The sequence below is a fragment of the Rana temporaria genome, chromosome 1 (assembly GCF_905171775.1).
Source record: "Rana temporaria chromosome 1, aRanTem1.1, whole genome shotgun sequence".
NCBI classification, from domain to species: Eukaryota; Metazoa; Chordata; class Amphibia; order Anura; family Ranidae; genus Rana; species Rana temporaria.
The window spans coordinates 348,488,731-348,508,073 of NC_053489.1; the positions used below are offsets into that span (position 1 = coordinate 348,488,731).

Below are 19,343 nucleotides of genomic sequence, written 5' to 3' on the forward strand. Positions count from 1 at the left end.
ACTCAGTACATAGCACACCTCTCAACCCTGCATTTAGTACATAGCATACCTCTCAACCCTGCACTCAGTATATAGCGTACTTCCCAACCCTGCCTCTAGTACATAGCGTACTTCCCAACCCTGCACTCAGTATATAGCATACCTTAACCCTGCACTCAGTATATAGCATACCTCAACCCTGCACTCAGTACATAGTGCACCTCTCAACCCTGCACTCAGTATATAGTACCCCTCAACCCTGTACTCAGTATATAGCACACCTCAACCTTGCACTGAGTATTTAGCCCACCTCTCAACCCTGCACTCAGTATAGAGCACACCTCAACCCTGCACTCAGTATAGAGCACACCTCAACCCTGCACTTAGTATATAGCACACCTCAACCCTGCACTCAGTGTAGAGCACACCTCAACCCTGCACTCAGAATATAGCACACCTCAACCCTGCACTCAGTATATAGCGCACCTCTCAATCCTGCACTCAGTACTTAGCGCACCTCTCAATCCTGCACTCAGTACATAGCGCACCTCTCAACTCTGCACTCAGTATATAGTGCACCTCTCAACCCTGCACTCAGTACATAGCGCACCTCTCAACCCTGCACTCATTACATAGCGCACCTCTCAACCCTACACTCAGTACATAGCCCACCTCTCAACCCTGCACTCAGTATATAGAACACCTCTCAACCCTGCACTCAGTACATAGCGCACCTCTCAACCCTGCATTTAGTACATAGCGTACCTCTCAACCCTGCACTCAGTACATAGCGTACCTCTCAACCCTGCACTCAGTATATAGCGTACTTCCCAAACCTGCTCTCAGTACATAGCGTACTTCCCAACTCAGTATATAGCATACCTTAACCCTGCACTCAATATATAGCATACCTCAACCCTGCACTCAGTACATAGTGCACCTCTAAACCCTGCACTCAGTATATAGTACCCCTCAACACTGTACTTAGTATATAGCACACCTCAACCTTGCACTGAGTATTTAGCCCACCTCTCAACCCTGAACTCAGTACGTAGTGCACCTCTCAACCCTGCACTCAGTATAGAGCACACCTCAACCCTGCACTCAGTATAGAGCACACCTCAACCCTGCACTTAGTATATAGTAGGGGTGCAACGGATCAAAAAACTCACGGATCAGATCGATCCTCGGATCAGGAGTCACGGATCGGATCATTTAAAAAAAAAAAAAAAAAAGCATTTTTCCCCACTGTAATAATAGCCAACATTGCCCCCACACTAGTAACAGTAACACTGTAAAAGCCATTTTTCCCACTGTAATAATAGCCAACATTGCCCCCACACTAGTAAACCGTAACACAGTACACTGTATAGCCATTTTTCCCACTGTAATATAGCCAACATGAATCAACTCACTGTACAACTCAGTCTCACTGTACTCGGTTCGGTTGCATGCAGACAGCGCGCTCTTGCAGAATCGAAAATCCACAAGCAGAGGGAGGGGTGATGACTTCAGCGCGCACCGCCACCGGGTGTACCAAGATGGCCGACCGCTCCGGAGCTAGGCCGAAGCCGCGGCCCTTCCTAAGGCCCCAAGGCCGCGGTGCGATCTGCGGATCGCATTCTGTGCCGATCCTAACAGGTCGACCCGTTCGGATCGGGCACAATCCGTTGCACCCCTAGTATATAGCACACCTCAACCCTGCACTCAGTGTAGAGCACACCTCAACCTTGCACTCAGTATATAGCACACCTCAACCCTGCACTCAGTATATAGCGCACCTCTCAATCCTGCACTCAGTACATAGCGCACCTCTCAACTCTGCACTCAGTACATAGCGCACCTCTCAACTCTGCACTCAGTAGATAGCACACCTCTCAACCCTGCACTCAGTACATAGTGCACCTCTCAACCCTGCACACCCACATTTTGCCACGTCAGGTCTTTAAGACGCCTCCGGCAGCGCGCATGCCCGAAGTGTGTACCCGGAGCCAATGCGAGTGCCCGGGCACCCGCGATTGCTCGTAAACACACATACACATCCCGGTTCTCTCAGGGACGAGGAGACTGATCGTGTGCTCATACAGTGTATGAACACCTATCAATCTCTTCCCCTAGTCAGTCCTATCCCCCCTTCAGTTAGAACACACATTAGGGAACACAATTAACCCATTGATCGCCCCTAGTGTTACCCCTTCCCTGCCAGTGACGTTTTTACAGTAATCAGTGCATTACCAATGGTCATGAAAAATGTGTCAAAAGTGTCCGATGTGTCCACCATAATGTTGCAGTCCTGATAAAAAATTGCAGATCGCCACCATTACTAGTAAAAATATTATAATAATAAAAATGTCATAAAACTACCCCGTTGTAGACGCTATAACTTTTGCGCACACCAATTAATATATGCTTATTGTAGTAGTTTTTTAACAAGCATATGTAGAAGAATACATATCGACCTAAACCGAGGAAAAAAATTGTTTTAAAAAAAAAATGGATATTTATTAAAGCAAAAAGTAAAAGTTTATTTATTTTTAAAAGTGTCCCTCATTCTGAAGTTTACAAGTTTGGAGGTATGCCTTTGCTCCCATGCAGGGCAGGCCAGCCCTTAATGTGATATAGTAGCTCTCTCTCCTACACCTCCGAGTCCTTTGGCAATAAGGCCTGTGCATGGATGTTCTGTGAAAACCACCTCTATTTATTACAGTATCTAGCCAACACCAGCAAGAACGTTACAAAATATTACCCTCAACATAGATAATAATCAGAATTTTTATCTTATAACTCAATGGCCACGCATGACTGTGTCATTTAGTATTAGCAAAGCGCTACACCTCACTGCTGAAAACTACACTACCCAGAAGCCTTCGCGTCCAGGACCAGGCATGCGGGGAGCAGCGAGGGAGAGGCGCATGCGCGGAAGTTGCTTGTCATTTGTGCAGCATGGCGGTGCTCGGAGTTGTGAGCAGGTAAAAAAACGGGTGCAGAGTGATGGGCCAGCGATCGGTGGTGGTGAGGGGGTGATTAGTGTGGTCGGAGTTGTGCGTTTCCCTTCACATGGCTGCTCGGCTCATTGCTTTCGGGATTGTAATAGCTGTTGACCTTGCAGAGGGAGCTGGGGGCGGACATTGCATGGTTCGTCCTACTCTGGCTGGTTTTCAGTCTGTTCCATATGATATAGGGAAGTTCTGAAATGAGCAGTTCATAGTCTAACACGCCTACAATAATACCTAATGTGCTTCTGAAGTCTAAAGCATTGTGTCCGTTCACATCTCTTCTCTCTCTACTGACAGGGACATAGGCAGCAGTGGGAGCTATTGGCTCCTGTTGCTGTCAATCACACACGCACGCACCTACCCCTATTGTAAGTGCTTGCTATGGGGGCAGACACAGAAGAGGAGGAGCTGAGGGTGTCAGTGGAGGATCCAAGTGGCTCTGTGCAATAACATTACACAGAGCAGACAAATACAGTGTCTGTTATTTTAAACCTCTTCCCGCCTGCATGACATCATGGACTTAAAGTGGCTATATCTAAATTAGAGCAACCCGTTAGGTTGGCAACCGGAGATCCTATCCGGAGGCAGCGTTGGTGGGTTAACACAAAGCTTAGCCAAGGTCCGGATGGTCCCCGGGCATCTCTATGGCCCTGGGAGGCTAGCAGCGATTTCATGCTTCTGGTGAAGCCATTTCTTGTTGATTTGGATATATGCTTTGGGTTGTTGCCATGCTGAAAGATGAAGTTCTTCTTCATGTCCAGCTTTCTAGAAGAAGCCTGAAGGCTTTGTACCAATATTGACTGGTATTTAGAACTGTTCAAAACTCACTCTACCTTGACTAAGGCCTCTGTTACAGCTGAAGAAAAACAGACCCAAAGCATGATGCTGCCACCACCATGCTTCACGGTGGGTATGGTGTACTTTTGGTGAAGTGCAGTGTTGTTTTTGCGCCAAACATATCTTTTAAAAATAATGACCAAAAAGTTCAACCTTGGTTTCATCAGACCAGAACATTTTCCCACATGCTTTTGAGATACTTCAGATGTGTTTTTGTAAAATTTAGCCGGGCTTGGATGTTTTTCTTCGTAATTCCATCTTGCCACTCTACCCCATAGCCCAGACATATGAAGAATACGGGAGATTGTTGTCACATGTACCACACAGCCAGTACTTGCCAGATATTCCTGCAGCTCCTTTAATGCACTCCCCCCCCCCCCCCAGTTAGGACACACTTAACCCATGGATCATTCCCTAGTGTTAACACCTTCCTGCCAGTGTAATTTATACAGTGATCAGTGCATTTTTTTTTTAGCTGTGATCACTCTAGTAATGTCACTGGTCCCAAGAAAGTGTGAAAAGTGTCCGATCTGACCGCCACAATGTCGCAGTTCAGGTAAAAATTGCTGATCACCGACATTGCAAGTAAAATAAAAATGCCATAAATCTATCCCCTATTTTGCAGACGCTTTAACTTTTGCGCAAACCTATCAATATACGTTTATTGTGATTTTTTTTTTTTTTTTAAACAAAAATATATAGAAGAATACATATTGGCCTAAACGAATGAATATGTATACCGTATACATTTTTTTTTAAAAAAATTATTTTTTTGTTTATAACGCAAAAAATAGAAACCGCAGAGGTGATCAAATCCCACCAAAAGAAAGCTCTATTTGTGGGAAAAAAAGGCATACATTTTATTTGGGTACAGCGTCGCACAACCACGCAATTGTCAGTTAAAGTAACACAGTGCCATATCGCAAAAAATGGCCTGGTCATTAAGGGGGTAAAACCTTCCAGTCTTTAAGTGGTTAAAGGAAAATTGGCTCTAATATCTTTTTTTTTTTTTTTATATACATAAATGTTGAAAAATGTATACATATGCTAGTTAAAATATGCATGTAAAAAAATAATTTTATAACTGGATTTTAATGACTTAAAGCCAGTGTATAGTTAAAACAATTTTTTTTTAGTTTTAGAGTAATGAAGGGTTAAGGGCCCCTGCCAGCAAGGTGGTGTTATTATGTTCTAGCAAATCATACAATGCCAGAGCAAAGCGCCTGACTACTCCTCATTACTGAAAATAACACTACTTAGAACCCCTCACATCCAGTACCATGCATGCCGGTTTTAGATTGAATAGGGAAAAAGTTAAAGCCCCTGTCGGTTTTTCTTTTTTGCTGTCTACTTGCAAACAAATCTTCCAACTATCGATTAAAATCCACTCCTTGTGTGTGGCAGATCAAATAGGTTGTGCACTATAGATTTTTATACAACACGAGATCAGCCAGAAAAGAAGTCGAGCATTTATCGAAAACATATACAGTAGAGCTGCACAATTAATTGCTACAAAATCGCAATCTCGATTCAACCCCCCTCACGATCTTAATCCAGCTTTTCCAGAATTCATGTAAACAGTGCAGAGCAGTTCTCATGCTCACAACTGTCAAAAATAAAAAAGCAGCCAGCAGTGGTCAGCATGGCTGTCATTCCAGAAGGAAGCCTTGTTTAAAGATGATGCACAAGAAAGCCTGCAAACAGTTTGCTGAAGACAAGCAGATTAAAGTGGAGTTCCACCCAAAAGTGGAATTTCCGCTTTAACCACTCCTCGCCCCCTTACGTGCCACATTTGGCATGTCATTTTTTTTTGGGGGGGAGTGGGACTTCCTGTCCCACTTCCTCCTTCTGCCCAGAGGCCGCTTAGGCAACTCGTCATATCGCCTTAGGCGGCCCCTCCCTGTAGGTGATCACCTGGGACACGTGACAGGTCCCAGGCGATCGCCTGTCCACTCCGTGCGCAGTGAGTGCCCGGACGTGAAGCCGAAAGCTGTCACGGCCGGGTGCCCACAGTCTAAATAGAGGCGATGGGGGGGGGGGGGGGGGGAGCGCCGCTCCAGTCGGTCGCTGGACAGTGGAGCAGGTAAGTGTCTGTTTATTAAAAGTGGGTGGGAAGGTGAAGGAGCGCAAGGTCTCTAACATCCACCAGCTCTGTGATGTCATCATGGAGGAGTGGAAGAGGACTCCAGTGGCAATCTGTGAAGCTCTGGTGAACTCCATGCCCAAGGGGGTTAAGGCAGTGCTGGAAAATAATGATGGTAACACAAAATAGTGACATTTTGAGCCCAAATTGGCCATTTTCACTTAGGGGTGTACTCACTTTTGTTGCCAGCATTGGACATTAATGGTTGTGTGTTGCATTATTTTGAGGGGACAGCAAATTTACACTGTTATACAAGCTGTACACTCACTACTTTACATTGTAGCAAAGTGTCATTTCTTCAGTGTTGTCACATGAAAAGATATAATAAAATATTTAGAAAAATGTGAGGGGTGTACGTCGAAGGATTTTTCTTCACCTCTTGCTTTGGTGCCAACTCAAAAATGTTTGTATTTCCCATGACTTTCTGGACTACAGACAGTGGTCAGAAATAAAAACAGGTGTTCTAATCCAGGGCTCGACAAATCCCGGGCGCCAGGTCGCCATGGCGACTAGAAATAGGGTCCTGGCGACTTGGCTTTTTTTTTGTGAGCTGGGGCCATCTGGTGGTGAGCCGTTGGTATTACAAGTTAAGCATTACAAGATTAACAGCAATTCTAATGTTGTTTTTCACTATTTTCACTGCCATCTTCTTCCCTCTAATTAGAACCCCCAAACATTATATATATTTTTTATCCTAACACCCTAGAGAATAAAATGGCGATCGTTGCAATACTTTCTGTCACGCCGTATTTGCGCAGCGGTCTTACAAGCGCACTTTTTTGGTGAAAAAATTACACTTATTTTAATTAAAAAATAAGACAACAGTAAAGTTATCCCCATTGTTTTTTTTATATTCTGAAATATAATGTTACGCCAAGTAAATTCATACCCAACATGTCACGCTTCAAAATTGTGTCCGCTCGTGGAATGCCGACAAACTTTTACCCTTTAAAATCTTCATAGGCGACGTTTAAAAAAATCTACAGGTTGCATGTTTTGAGTTAGAGGAGGTCTAGGGCTAGAATTATTGCTCTCGCTCTACCAATCGCGGCGATACCTCACATGTGTGGTTTGAACACTGTTTACATATGCGGGCGCTGCTCGCGTATGTGTTCGCTTCTGCGCGCAAGCTCATCGGGACGGGGCGCGTTTTCTGGCTCCTAACTTTTTTACCTGGCTCCTAGATTCCAAGCAAATTTGTCAACCCCTGTTCTAATCAATTTAATTCCATATTCAGAATATATTTATATGTTTTAAATTTATACAGTGAAGGAAAACAGTATTTGCTCCCCTGCTGATTTTGTACATTTGCCCACTGACAAAGAAATTATCAGTCTATAATTTTAATGGTAGGTTTATTATTTATAACAGTAAGACAGAATAACAACAAAAATGTCCAGAAAAAAACATAAGTATTTGATCCCCTATCAATCAGCAAGATTTCTGGCTCCCAGGTGTCTTCTATACAGGTAACAAACTGAGATTAGGAACACTCTTAGGCCCCTTTCACACTGGGGCGGGAGGCGCGGTGGCGGTATCACGCTGCTAAAAATAGCGGCGCTATACCGTCAGAATTGCTGTCCGGTATTAACCCTTGCTAGCGGCCGATAAAGGGTTAATAACGTCCGCAATGCGCCTCTGCAGAGGCGCATTGTGGGTGGTATTACCGCGGTTTCCCATTGTTTTAAATGGGAAGGAGCGGTATACATACAGCTCCAAAGATGCTGCTTGCAGAAGATTTTTTTCTCTCCTGCCAGCGCATCGCCTCAGTGTGAAAGCCCTCTGGCTTTCACATTGAGAAGGCTGGGCAGGAGTTTTTTAGCGCTGTACCCCCGTGGGTTCACACTATACTACACGACAGTGATACGACTTTCATCCCACTTTTCTCTGCGACATTGGTCCTATCGATATCGATCCTACATTGGTCCTACATCCATCTGACTTTTATGAACAGGATACTACTTTGATCCGACTTTGTGATAGTCTGACTTGTTCTTTGACCAATCAAAACAAAGAGTGAGATAAATTCCTTTTACTGCTGCTGTAATCACAATGTCGGATGTCAAAAGTAGGATGGTTAGGACAAGGATCCTACTTTGATCGGACTTCAATGATATTCAATGGGCTGAAGTAGGATCAAAGTCGGACCAAAGTAGTGCAGGAACTTTTTTCAGAGTCACACCGACTTGTGTCGGACCAGTTAAGACAGCTGTCATAGGGAAACATTGCTTTTCACACGTCGTGCGACATGAGCTCCCAATGTCGGAGCGTTTGTCGGACCAGTGTGAACCCAGGCTAAAGAGAGTGCTCCCAATCTGAGCTTGTTACCGGTATAAAAGACACCTGTCCACAGAAGCAATCAATCAGATTCCAATCTCTCCACCATGGTCAAGATGAAAGAGCTGTCCAAGGATGTCAGGGACAAGATTGTAGACCTACACAAGGCTGGAATGGGTTACAAGACCATCACCAAGCAGTTTGGTGAGAGGGTGACAACAGTTGGTGCGATTATTCACAAATGGAAGAAACACAAAATAACTGTCAATCTCCCTCGGTCTGAGGCTTCCATGCAAGATCTCAGCTCGTGGAGTTTCAATGATCATGAGAACGGTGAGGAATCAGCCAAGAACTACACGGGAGAATCTTGTCAATGATCTCAAGGCAGCTGGGACCATAGTCACCAAGGAAACAATTGGTAACACACTACGCCATGAAGGACTGAAATCCTGCAGCACCCACAAGGTCCTCCTGCTCAATAAAGCACATGTACAGATCTGAAGTTTGCTAATGAACATCTGAATGATTCAGAGGAGAACTGGGTGAAAGTTTTGTGGTCGGGTGAGACCAAAATCAGGCTCTTTGGCATCAACTCACCTCGGCGTGTTTGGAGGAGGAGGAATGCTGCCTATCACCACAAGAACACCATCTTCACTGTCAAACGTGGAGGTGGAAACATTATTTCTTTATCGTTACATCACGGGACACAGAGCGGCATTCATTACTATATGGGTTATATGGAGTACCTTCAGGTGATGGACACTGGCAATCTCAAACAGGAAATGCCCCTCCCTATATAACCCCCTCCCATAGGAGGAGTACCCCAGTTTTTACGCCAGTGTCTTAGGTGTTGGTCATGGTTTAGCTTGCCTCCGCATCCTTGGGATTAGGTGAGCTAACCGGTTCTGTCCAAAGGCCTCAGCGCTAAAGTGGTCAGTAACCGGACCCCAAACCCTTGGGGTATAGCCCATAATGCTTTTCTTTTTAGAGAGCTGGACCCTGGGCCCAGAACTTAGAAACCTTTGGGTGCCTAATGTTTCTGTTGCCAGAGTGCTATATGGGCCCAGGACAGTGGATCCTTCATAGGAACCCAGGGCCTGAAGGTCTAGACATCCCCACGGAGATGGGGGAAGATTGGGCCTCTTGCTTGGCAAAGTCCTGCGGCATGGAGCAGGTAAGTGAGGGGAAAACTTGCGGAACTTGGTTCTTAGCAGGTTTTTTCTGGGGGGTCACAGGGGACATGCCTAAAGTTATGCGCTGCATCTGGCAAACTAGTCACATATCTTAATGATAGGATGGCTCTATGTGTATTTTTTCCCCATAAGAAGTGACCTCCCTTGTAGTGTTGGAAAAGCATTTGAGTAGGGCCTGTGTAATATAAAGTGTATGTGTGTGTCAGAGAGCTATGCTTACCTGCAAGCCTCCAGGCGATGCTCCATCAGTCTTCCTCCTCAGAGCCTGCAAAGCAGGCAAAACGCTGACCACCTCGTGGTTCCAGCTGGAGCAGAGAGGCTCCCTTCCCCCCAACCCCCCCCCCCCCCTATCGGCGTTCACGTGTTATAGGCGCAATTCGCGCCGTTTAGCTGAGGGGGGAAGGGCGGGTCAGTGGTTTAAGGAAGGGGCGGCCCTTCCTTTTCGTTCCAAACAGCATTCGATACATTGGAACTGGGGAGGAAAGACCAGAGCGGCAGCACGGGGCGCCGAGGACACACAGTGGCCAAAAAGAATATTGCAGTCTTCAGAAGACTGTTTTCAAGCCTAGAAATAGGCTGTTTCTTTCCATCTCATAGTTTTTCTTGCAATACTACTCAGGGGGACAGAATGATTTTTCTTTCCTGGAGTTGAAACAAAAAAAAAAAAGAAAGATTGAAAAAAGATTGAAAAAAAAAAAAGTCATCTAGGGGAGAGGAAGCATTTTTTATCCCCCAAACAGGTGTTTGGGCAATTAACTTTTATAGTTCCAAGTACCAATAGGTAGCAGGTGTACCTCGGTATTGTACCATGGCATCCGGGTCAGAGGGTACAAGAGGTGGGGATTCCCCCAGAGAGTCTGAGGTCTCGGACAAAGCTATGCCGCTGCTTTCCCCACAGGGAGCCTTGGGGCCATCGGGATCTGGGGCTGGAGCTGGCGCGGGTCAGTCCAACCCTAAGATGGTCACGGACGAGGTATTACTCACCTCTTTAAGAGAGATGGAGAAAAGAATGGGAAAAATGATAGCCACAGCTATGTGGGGCAGTAAACGGATTAGATCTCCGTCGCCCGAGCGTGGACCCTCAGAAGAGGAGGTCCTTTCCTCAGGGGAATTGGACGATCTCTTGGACAAGGACCAAGTAGGTTCAGGGATCGAAGATCCGGATACAGAGGAGTCTGGAGCAGTCTCCCAAGGGGAGGGCTGGTGGATTCAAGCCTTAAAGAGGAGCTCCACCCTAAATTTAACTTTCGCTTAATATTCCTAATGCTCCTAAATAATGCATAATCGGCTATTTTCATATTAAACAGTGTTACAATACCTTGTGACAAATAGAGCCTTCCGGTCTGCAGCCCCTCGGGTTTCCTTCGGGTTTTCTCTGGCTTCCTGTTCCGCGCTGTGTCTGCTGGGAGGGAGCCTGTGTCAGAGCTCCCTGATTATCATATTCCGTTCTGTTAGCACAAACATCGCGCGACTTCCTTTTGCAGGTGACGCGGATGTAAACAAAAGAAAGGGCGGGCCGTTTGAAAATTCTCCGCTGGTCCCCGTTGCTCGCGCGCATGCGCGAGATCGAGCGGTGGATGCTGGGACATCAGCATCCACCGCAACAAGGAAATGCCGGGCTGTGGGCTTATGCCCACAGTTAAAATGGTGCCGAAACCGGAAGGGGGAATATAAGTTTTTATTTCACACTGTATAGCAGCGGAGCGGCATGCGGAGACAGGACACGTGAGTTGCGCATATTAGGGTAAATTAACTTTTAAATAGCCATTCAGAAAGAATCGTTTTTGGCGTGGGAGATCCGCTTTAACGGACTTGGTCCATAATGCATTCAACTTGCCAGTACCAGATCTCCAGGTATCGACGGTTTCAGCTTTGGGCTCACTGAGGGCGCCTCAAAGCAATGCAGTGTTTCCGATCCACCCTCTATTAGAGGGAGTTTTGTTCCAAGATTGGAACAAGCCAGATAAAATCTTCTTACCACCTAAAAGATTCTCTGCCCTATATCCTATGGAAGATACATTTTCCAAGAAATGGGCTACTCCTGCAGTGGACGCAGCCATCTCATGTGTTAACAAGTCGTTAACATGCCCTGTAGAAGACATACAGGTATTCAAGGATCCAGTTGATAAACGCTTGGAAGCACTACTTAAGAACTCCTTCACTACGGCAGGGGCAGTAGTACAGCCAGCTGTGGCTGCGATTGGGGTTGCTCAAGCATTATCGGATCAAATTAAGCAGATGCTTAAACTTATTCCTGCCCAGCAGGCAGAAGAATTTTCGGATGTCCCTAGGGCCATATGTTTTACAGTAGACGCAATTAAGGATTCTATCCAGCAAGCGTCACGTTTATCGTAATCCCTTATCCATATGAGAAGACTCTTATGGTTAAAGAGCTGGGAGGCCGAGCCCCCATGCAAGAAGCTCCTGGTAGGGTTTCCCTTCTATGGAGGACGACTCTTCGGAGAAGACCTAGATAAATACATTCAGACCATTTCAAACGGCAAAAGTACTCTCTTGCCAACTAAGAGGAAGTTTCAGGGGCCTGCGTTTAAACGACAGTACTCCCCTGGGCAGGGGCCCTCTAATGCCAAACAGTATCGACGGCCTCCTGCGAAAGCAAACTTCGGCTTCAACAGCAAGTCTCAAGGACAGGCTGCTAGAGGCAGAAAGCAGTGGTTTCGCAAACCAGCAAAACCAGCCCCCAAGCCCTTATGAAGGGGCGCCCCCACCCACGAAGGTGGGGGGAAGGCTGCGACTCTTTTCAGAGATTTGGGAAGCCAGCATTCCCGACGAGTGGGTACGGTCTTCCGTGGCCACGGGCTACAAATTAGATTTCCTAAAGTTTCCTCCTCCTCATTTCCAGGAGTCGAGGATTCCAAACGATCCGGAGAAAGGAGCCGCATTAATGTCGGCATTAAATCATCTACTTTCCCAGGAAGTAATAGTAGAGGTACCAGTCCTGGAACAGGGGCTAGGTTTCTACTCCAACCTATTCATCATCCCGAAGTCCAATGGAGATGTCAGGCCAATTTTGGACCTAAAGATGGTAAATGCATACCTAAAGATCCGCTCATTTCGGATGGAATCCGTGCGGTCAGCAGCTGCCACACTCCAAAAGGACGACTTCATGGCGTCCATAGACATAAAGGATGCCTACCTTCATGTTCCAATTTATCAGCCACATCAAAAATATCTACGCTTCATGGTGGCTTCGCATCACTTCCAATTCGTGGCGCTTCCCTTCGGGTTGGCTACGGCCCCCCGGGTGTTCACGAAGGTCCTAGCTCCAATCCTAGCCAAACTAAGGATCCAAGGGGTCACGATCCTAGCATACCTGGACGACCTCCTAGTCATAGATCACTCGTCTCCCGGCTTGGAGCGAGCAGTGGCCCTCACGGTCCAATACCTCGAGAAGTTCGGCTGGGTCCTAAATCGAGAAAAGTCAGCTTTCCTGCCCACAAGGCAGTTGGAATATCTCGGCATGAGATTAGACACAGAACAACAAAGAGTGTTTCTACCTCTGAGGAAGGTCAAAGCCATCAAGGAATTAATCCTACTGGTTCTAAGCAAAAAGGAACCGACTATTCGCCTATGTATGAGGTTACTAGGCAAGATGGTGGCCACATTCGAGGCGGTACCATACGCCCAGAGTCACACTCGCATCCTGCAGGCAGCCATCCTGTCAGCATGGAGCAGAAGGCCACAGGCCTTGGATATCCCGTTGCCGCTCTCATCAAGAGTCCGACAAAGTCTGTGTTGGTGGTTAGACCCTCAGAACCTACTGAAGGGGAGATCTTTCAGCCCAGTGGCATGGAAGATAGTGACCACAGACGCCAGCCTGACAGGCTGGGGAGCAATTTTGGATGGTTGCACTCGCCAAGGTACTTGGGCAAAGCCAGAGAGGCAGTTGCCCATCAACATCTTGGAGCTCAGAGCCGCTCGAATAGCCCTCAGGGCTTGGACGTCAAAATTGCAGGGGTTCCCGGTGAGAATTCAATCAGACAATGCCACGGCCGTGGCATACATAAATCACCAAGGGGGAACCAGGAGTCAAGCCGCTCAGAGAGAGGTGAGCTTGATTCTCCTATGGGCAGAGGCTCATGTGCCCTGCATATCGGCAATATTCATTCCCGGAGTGGACAACTTTCAGGCGGACTTCTTAAGCCGCCAGACTCTATGGCCGGGGGAATGGTCTCTGCATCCACAAATCTTTCAAGCACTCTGCCAAAAATGGGGAGTGCCGGACGTGGATGTCATGGCATCGAGACTCAACAAGAAGCTAGACAGGTTCATGTCCCGCTCAAGGGATCCGATGGCCTGCGGAACCGATGCGCTGGTTTGCCCTTGGCATCAGTTCAAACTTCTTTATGCGTTTCCCCCGCTTCAGTTACTACCCCGCCTGCTGCGCAGGATCAGGGTGGAGCACATACCAGTCATCCTGGTAGCTCCAGCATGGCCCAGAAGGGCATGGTACTCACTAATCCTAAAGATGGTAGTGGGAGACCCTTGGACTCTTCCTCTACGGCCAGACCTGCTATCGCAAGGTCCGATCCTCCACCCTGCCTTACGGCATCTAAATTTGACGGCCTGGAAGCTGAATCCCTGATTCTCAGGGGTAGAGGTCTGTCTCAGAAAGTAATCTCTACCCTAATCAGAGCCAGGAAACCGGTCTCTAGGGTGATTTATCACAGGGTCTGGAAGGCCTATGTAGGCTGGTGTGAGTCCAAGCTATGGCTTCCTCGCAAATTCACCATTGATAGAGTTTTAAGTTTTCTCCAGCTAGGAGTGGATAAAGGATTGGCATTAAGCACAATCAAAGGACAGATTTCTGCTCTGTCAGTGTGGTTTCAGCGGCCGCTGGCCACCCACTCGCTGGTTAAGACCTTCCTTCAAGGGGTCTTACGTATTAAACCTCCAGTTAAATCCCCGCTTTGCCCGTGGGATTTAAACCTTGTTCTGTCAAGTTTACAGAAACAACCGTTTGAGCCGTTGGCTGAAATTCCTTTGGTTTTACTGACAAGGAAGTTAGTATTTTTGGTCGCCATAGTTTCCGCAAGAAGAGTATCGGAACTGGCGGCCTTATCCTGTAAGGAACCATATCTTATTTTTCATAAGGACAGGGTCGTTCTCCGCCCTCATCCTTCCTTCCTACCGAAGGTTATATCCAGTTTTCATTTGAACCAGGATTTGGTATTACCATCCTTCTTCCCTAAACCTACTTCCAGAAAGGAAGGGTTGCTGCATACCTTGGATATCGTCAGGGCCATGAAGGCCTATCTTAAAGCTACAAAGAAGATCTGGAAAACAGATGTGCTGTTCATATTACCGGATGGGCCCAAGAAGGGGCAGGCAGCTGCAAAGTCCACCATTTCTAGGTGGATTAAGCAATTAATCACTCAGGCCTACGGCTTGAAAGGGTTGCCTCCTCCAGTATCATTAAAGGCTCATTCTACTAGGGCCATGGGCGCCTCCTGGGCAGCACACCATCAGATCTCTATGGCTCAAGTTTGCAAGGCGGCAACCTGGTCTTCTGTCCACACGTTTACAAAATTCTACCAGTTGGACGTAAGAAGGAATTCTGATACAGCCTTTGGGCAGGCAGTGCTGCAGGCTGCAGTTTGAGACCCTCGGATTCCGGGGGCTCCTCTTTTTTGAGTTAAATTTAAAATTTAAGATTATTTTTCTCAACTAAGTTGGATTTATTATGATTTGAGTATTTCTCTAAATTAAATCCTTTTGGCTTGGAGATGTTCTCCCTCCCCTCATTGTAAGCATTGCTTTGGGACATCCCATATAGTAATGAATGCCGCTCTGTGTCCCGTGATGTAACGATAAAGAAAAAGAGATTTTTAATACAGCTTACCTGTAAAATCTTTTTCTTGGAGTACATCACGGGACACAGAGCTCCCACCCCTCTTTTGAGGACCATTTTGGGAGGCATACTGCTTGCTACAAAACTGAGGTACTCCTCCTATGGGAGGGGGTTATATAGGGAGGGGCATTTCCTGTTTGAGATTGCCAGTGTCCATCACCTGAAGGTACTCCATATAACCCATATAGTAATGAATGCCGCTCTGTGTCCCGTGATGTACTCCAAGAAAAAGATTTTACAGGTAAGCTGTATTAAAAATCTCTTTTTTTGGGGGTGTTTTTCTGCTAAGGGGAAGAGGACAATGGGTGGGGCCATGTGACGTCAAATCTTGCGTGAGAACCTCCTTTCCTCAGCCAGGGCATTGAAAATGGGTTGTGGATGGGTATTCCAGCATGACAATGACCCTAAACACACAAGGCCAGGGCAGTCAATCTCAAGAATAAGCACATTAAGATCCTGGAGTGGCCTAGCCAGTCTCCAGACCTTAATCCCATAGAAAATATGTGGAGGGAGCTGAAGGTTTGAGTTGCCAAACGTCAGCCTCAAAACAATGACTTGAAGAGGATCTGCAAAGAGGAGTGGGACAAAATCCCTCCTGAGATGTGTGCAAACCTGGTGGCCAACTGCAAGAAACTTCTGACCTCTGTTATTGAAAAAAAGGGTTTTGCCACTAAGTACCAAGTCGTATTTTTTTGAAGGGGTAGAAATACTTATTTCACTCATTAACCACTTCAAAACCGCACACCGTCATATGACGTCCAAAAAGGGGATCTCTTATACCGGGTGGACGTCATAAGACGTCCTGTACTTTGTGCGGTGATATCTGAATGATGCCTGCACCTAGAGGCATCATTCAGATATCATTTTGTTCCGGCGGCGATCCTGTGCACCATAAGATCGATCATAGCGGCGAGAGGGGACAAAACCCGCCCCGTCGCCATCTGGTGCCATTCCATTAATGGGGGCAATTTTAAAGCATGACATGTGGGCTACCTTTACGGTTTTGTTATTTTTTAATTCATGAAACCATTTTTTTTCCCCCCAAAAAATGTTTGGAGGCTCTGAGTAATTTTCTAGCAAAATAATGATTATTTGTACATGTAGGAGAGAAGTTCCTAGAATAGGCCCGGTATGGAGGTGGGTATTGAAGCCCTGTATTGAACTGGTTAAAATGCAAATAAATTTATAACTTTTGAAATGCGTTTTTCTGGATTTTTTGGTTATTTTGTCCATCGCTGTTAAAATAAACCGACCATTAAAATTATAGACTGATAATTTTTTTGTCAGTGGGCAAACATACAAAATCAGCAGGGGATCAAATACTTTTTTCCCCATACTATATACATTTACAGGTAAAGTGTGTGTGTGTGTGTGTGTGTGTGTATGTATGTATTTATGTATGTGTATATATATATATATATATATATATATATATATATATATATATATATATATATATATATATATATATATATATATATATATAATATATAGGGATATATACATACACGGTTGTGCTCATAAGTTTACCTACCCTGGCATAATTTATGATTTCTTGCCCATTTTTCAGAGAATATGAATGATAACACAAAAACTTTTCCTTCACTCATGGTTAGTGTTTGGCTGAAGCCATTTATTATCAATCAACTGTGTTTACTCTTTTTAAATTATAATGGCAACAGAAACTACCCAAATGACCCTGATCAAAAGTTTACATACCCTGGTGAATTTGGCCTGATAACATGCACACAAGTTGACACAAAGGGGTTTTGAATGGCAATTAAAGGTAACCATCCTCACCTGTGCTCTGTTTGCTTGTAATTAGTGTGTGTATAAAAGGTCAATGAGTTTCTGGACTCCTGACAGACCCTTGCATCTTTCATCCAATGCTGCACTGACGTTTCTGGATTCTGAGTCATGGAGAAAGCAAAAGAATTATCAAAGGATCTGCAGGAAAAGGTAGTTGAACGTTATAAAACAGTAAAGTAATATAAAAAGATATCCAAGGAGTTGAGAATGCCAATCAGCAGTGTTCAAACTCTAATCAAAAAGTGGAAAATGAGGGGCTCATATTCTCAGAAAAATGGCCAAGAAATCATAAATTCTGCCAGGGTATGTAAACTTATGAGCACAGCTGTATATATGTGTGTGCTATGGTGAATGAGCCTAAAGGGTGCAGACACATCTCTGGGAATTGTTGTGCTGCACTTCATTAAAGAAAATCCTGCTTGCTGCATCTTTTATGCGATCTCCATCAAAAATGCATTTTTTCAGGGATGTTAAACATACCAATACTGCATCAAAAAATATTTCTCACACATAGGTGTACATCTAGCAGATTTAGTGAATTAGACTTCACATAAAATATAATTTTTGGGTAGAGTGATTCTATATTGTGTTGTTGCTTTCAATCTTTGTTTCTGACGGTCATTATACTGTATATACATTTTATCATAAAATGGTGTACAACAACTAACAAGAATTCTTTTGTTTTTCATTTACTCAGGCTACTGTGGCAGAAACCATCTTTGCCCGCTCTATTTACACAACATAGAACAATTTCAAATGTATTTCGGAGCATGAACCTGGGAGAGTATCCCTCATCTTTGCTTCCTGCAGGCAACAGTATTCTGACACGGGCAGTGCCATCACACTGGAGCTTGCTTCCTGTCCGAACCAAGAAGAGGGGCATGGAATACCAGCCTAAGTTCCTAAAGCGCCAAAGAACGCACGGATGGTTCAAACGGATAAGCACAAGGGGAGGTATAGAAGTGATCCTGCGCAGAACGCTAAAGGGGAGGAAATCATTGACTGTCTGAAAATCTCTACCTTCTATTATGTTAACATATATGTACTCTGGTTATATGCAAAGTAACGTCCCTATGCTTTTAAGAAGCATTATGCCAATTTTTGATTCATTTGAAAAAATAAATAAAAAGTGACATTGTTTTCACTGTCTATAAATTAAGTTTAATATTTTCTCCAGTAGAGATGTTTGCTTTGGTCTGGTAACAGAACAAGTATGATAATCTTGCTTTTTATGGAGGTCAGTGACCAAAACAAAGAAGTGCATTAAAGGAGAAGTCCAGCCTGAGCTTTTTAGGCTGAGCTTCTCCTAAGGATCACAGGAGTGCAATTTGTTTTGCACTCCTGTGACCCGTTTTCAGCGGAAAGCGGACTTCAGACACGGCAGTGCATCATCATGACTTCCAAGTCGTGATCCGCCAGCTGCCTTGATTGTTGGCCTTCTCAGCGAGCCGCTGAGACGCCCCCCAGCCCCTCCATAGCTCAGCGCTCCAATGAGAGCGGGAAAGTAGAGCAAAATCGATGCTGACTGACGGGTCAGCATCGCTCCACTCGGGGAGGAGTGAGAACTGAGCCATCGCCAATGTTCGGTGGCTCGGTTCTCAGTGCGGAGATGCCGGGGGGCTGCATCCACCTAGGTAAGTATAGCAAAAAAAAAACATAGTTCTCTTTTAATGCCCCAAAACACATATTTTACATGCTATGTAACTTAAATGAGCTATAAGCCAAAATTTTATTTTCTCTTAAAAGAGAAGTATAGGTATCAAAACAAATAAACTTACTGTACATACTTACCTGTGTGAATGCAGCATTGGTCCGAAGCTGCATCTATCCCCCACTGTCTCTAGAATGAGAACCAAGTGATTAAAGACTGCTGATTGCTCAGTTCTTGATCTTCAGGCAGCAGAGAGCTGGTGACTCTTGGTCACGGTCTTCCTGCTGTGCCCCTCTAGCAATCGCTAGAGTGCTGGGCTGTGCAGGGGACAGGTGCGGCTGGCTAAGGCTGTCAGTGGTGCGCTGAGCCAGTCCAGGTATCTAGTTGGATCCCAACATTAAAATCAGGATCTCTCTAGAGTTTGGACCGGTTGAGTGATGTCAGCTGACAGGACTTTAGCCCGATGTCGGCTGAATACAGGTCACAGAAGTACACTCCTGTGACCCCCGGGAGAAATAGGGCCAAAAGAGCGTTGGCTCTGCTTCTCTTTTAACCCTGCCATGGGCCTAATATACACTGGACTGCA

The 19,343-nt window shown here is 45.5% G+C and overlaps 1 protein-coding gene across 1 annotated transcript; it reads left to right on the forward strand.

The window, feature by feature from the left end:
- Nucleotides 1-2,840: 2,840 nt before the first annotated feature.
- Nucleotides 2,841-18,261, forward strand: MRPL34 (mitochondrial ribosomal protein L34). Its single transcript, XM_040320434.1, has 2 exons — nt 2,841-2,948; nt 17,804-18,261. Exons 1-2 carry the CDS (start codon nt 2,923-2,925, stop codon nt 18,114-18,116), a joined length of 339 nt encoding a protein of 112 aa, XP_040176368.1. The 5' UTR covers nt 2,841-2,922; the 3' UTR covers nt 18,117-18,261.
- Nucleotides 18,262-19,343: the final 1,082 nt, after the last annotated feature.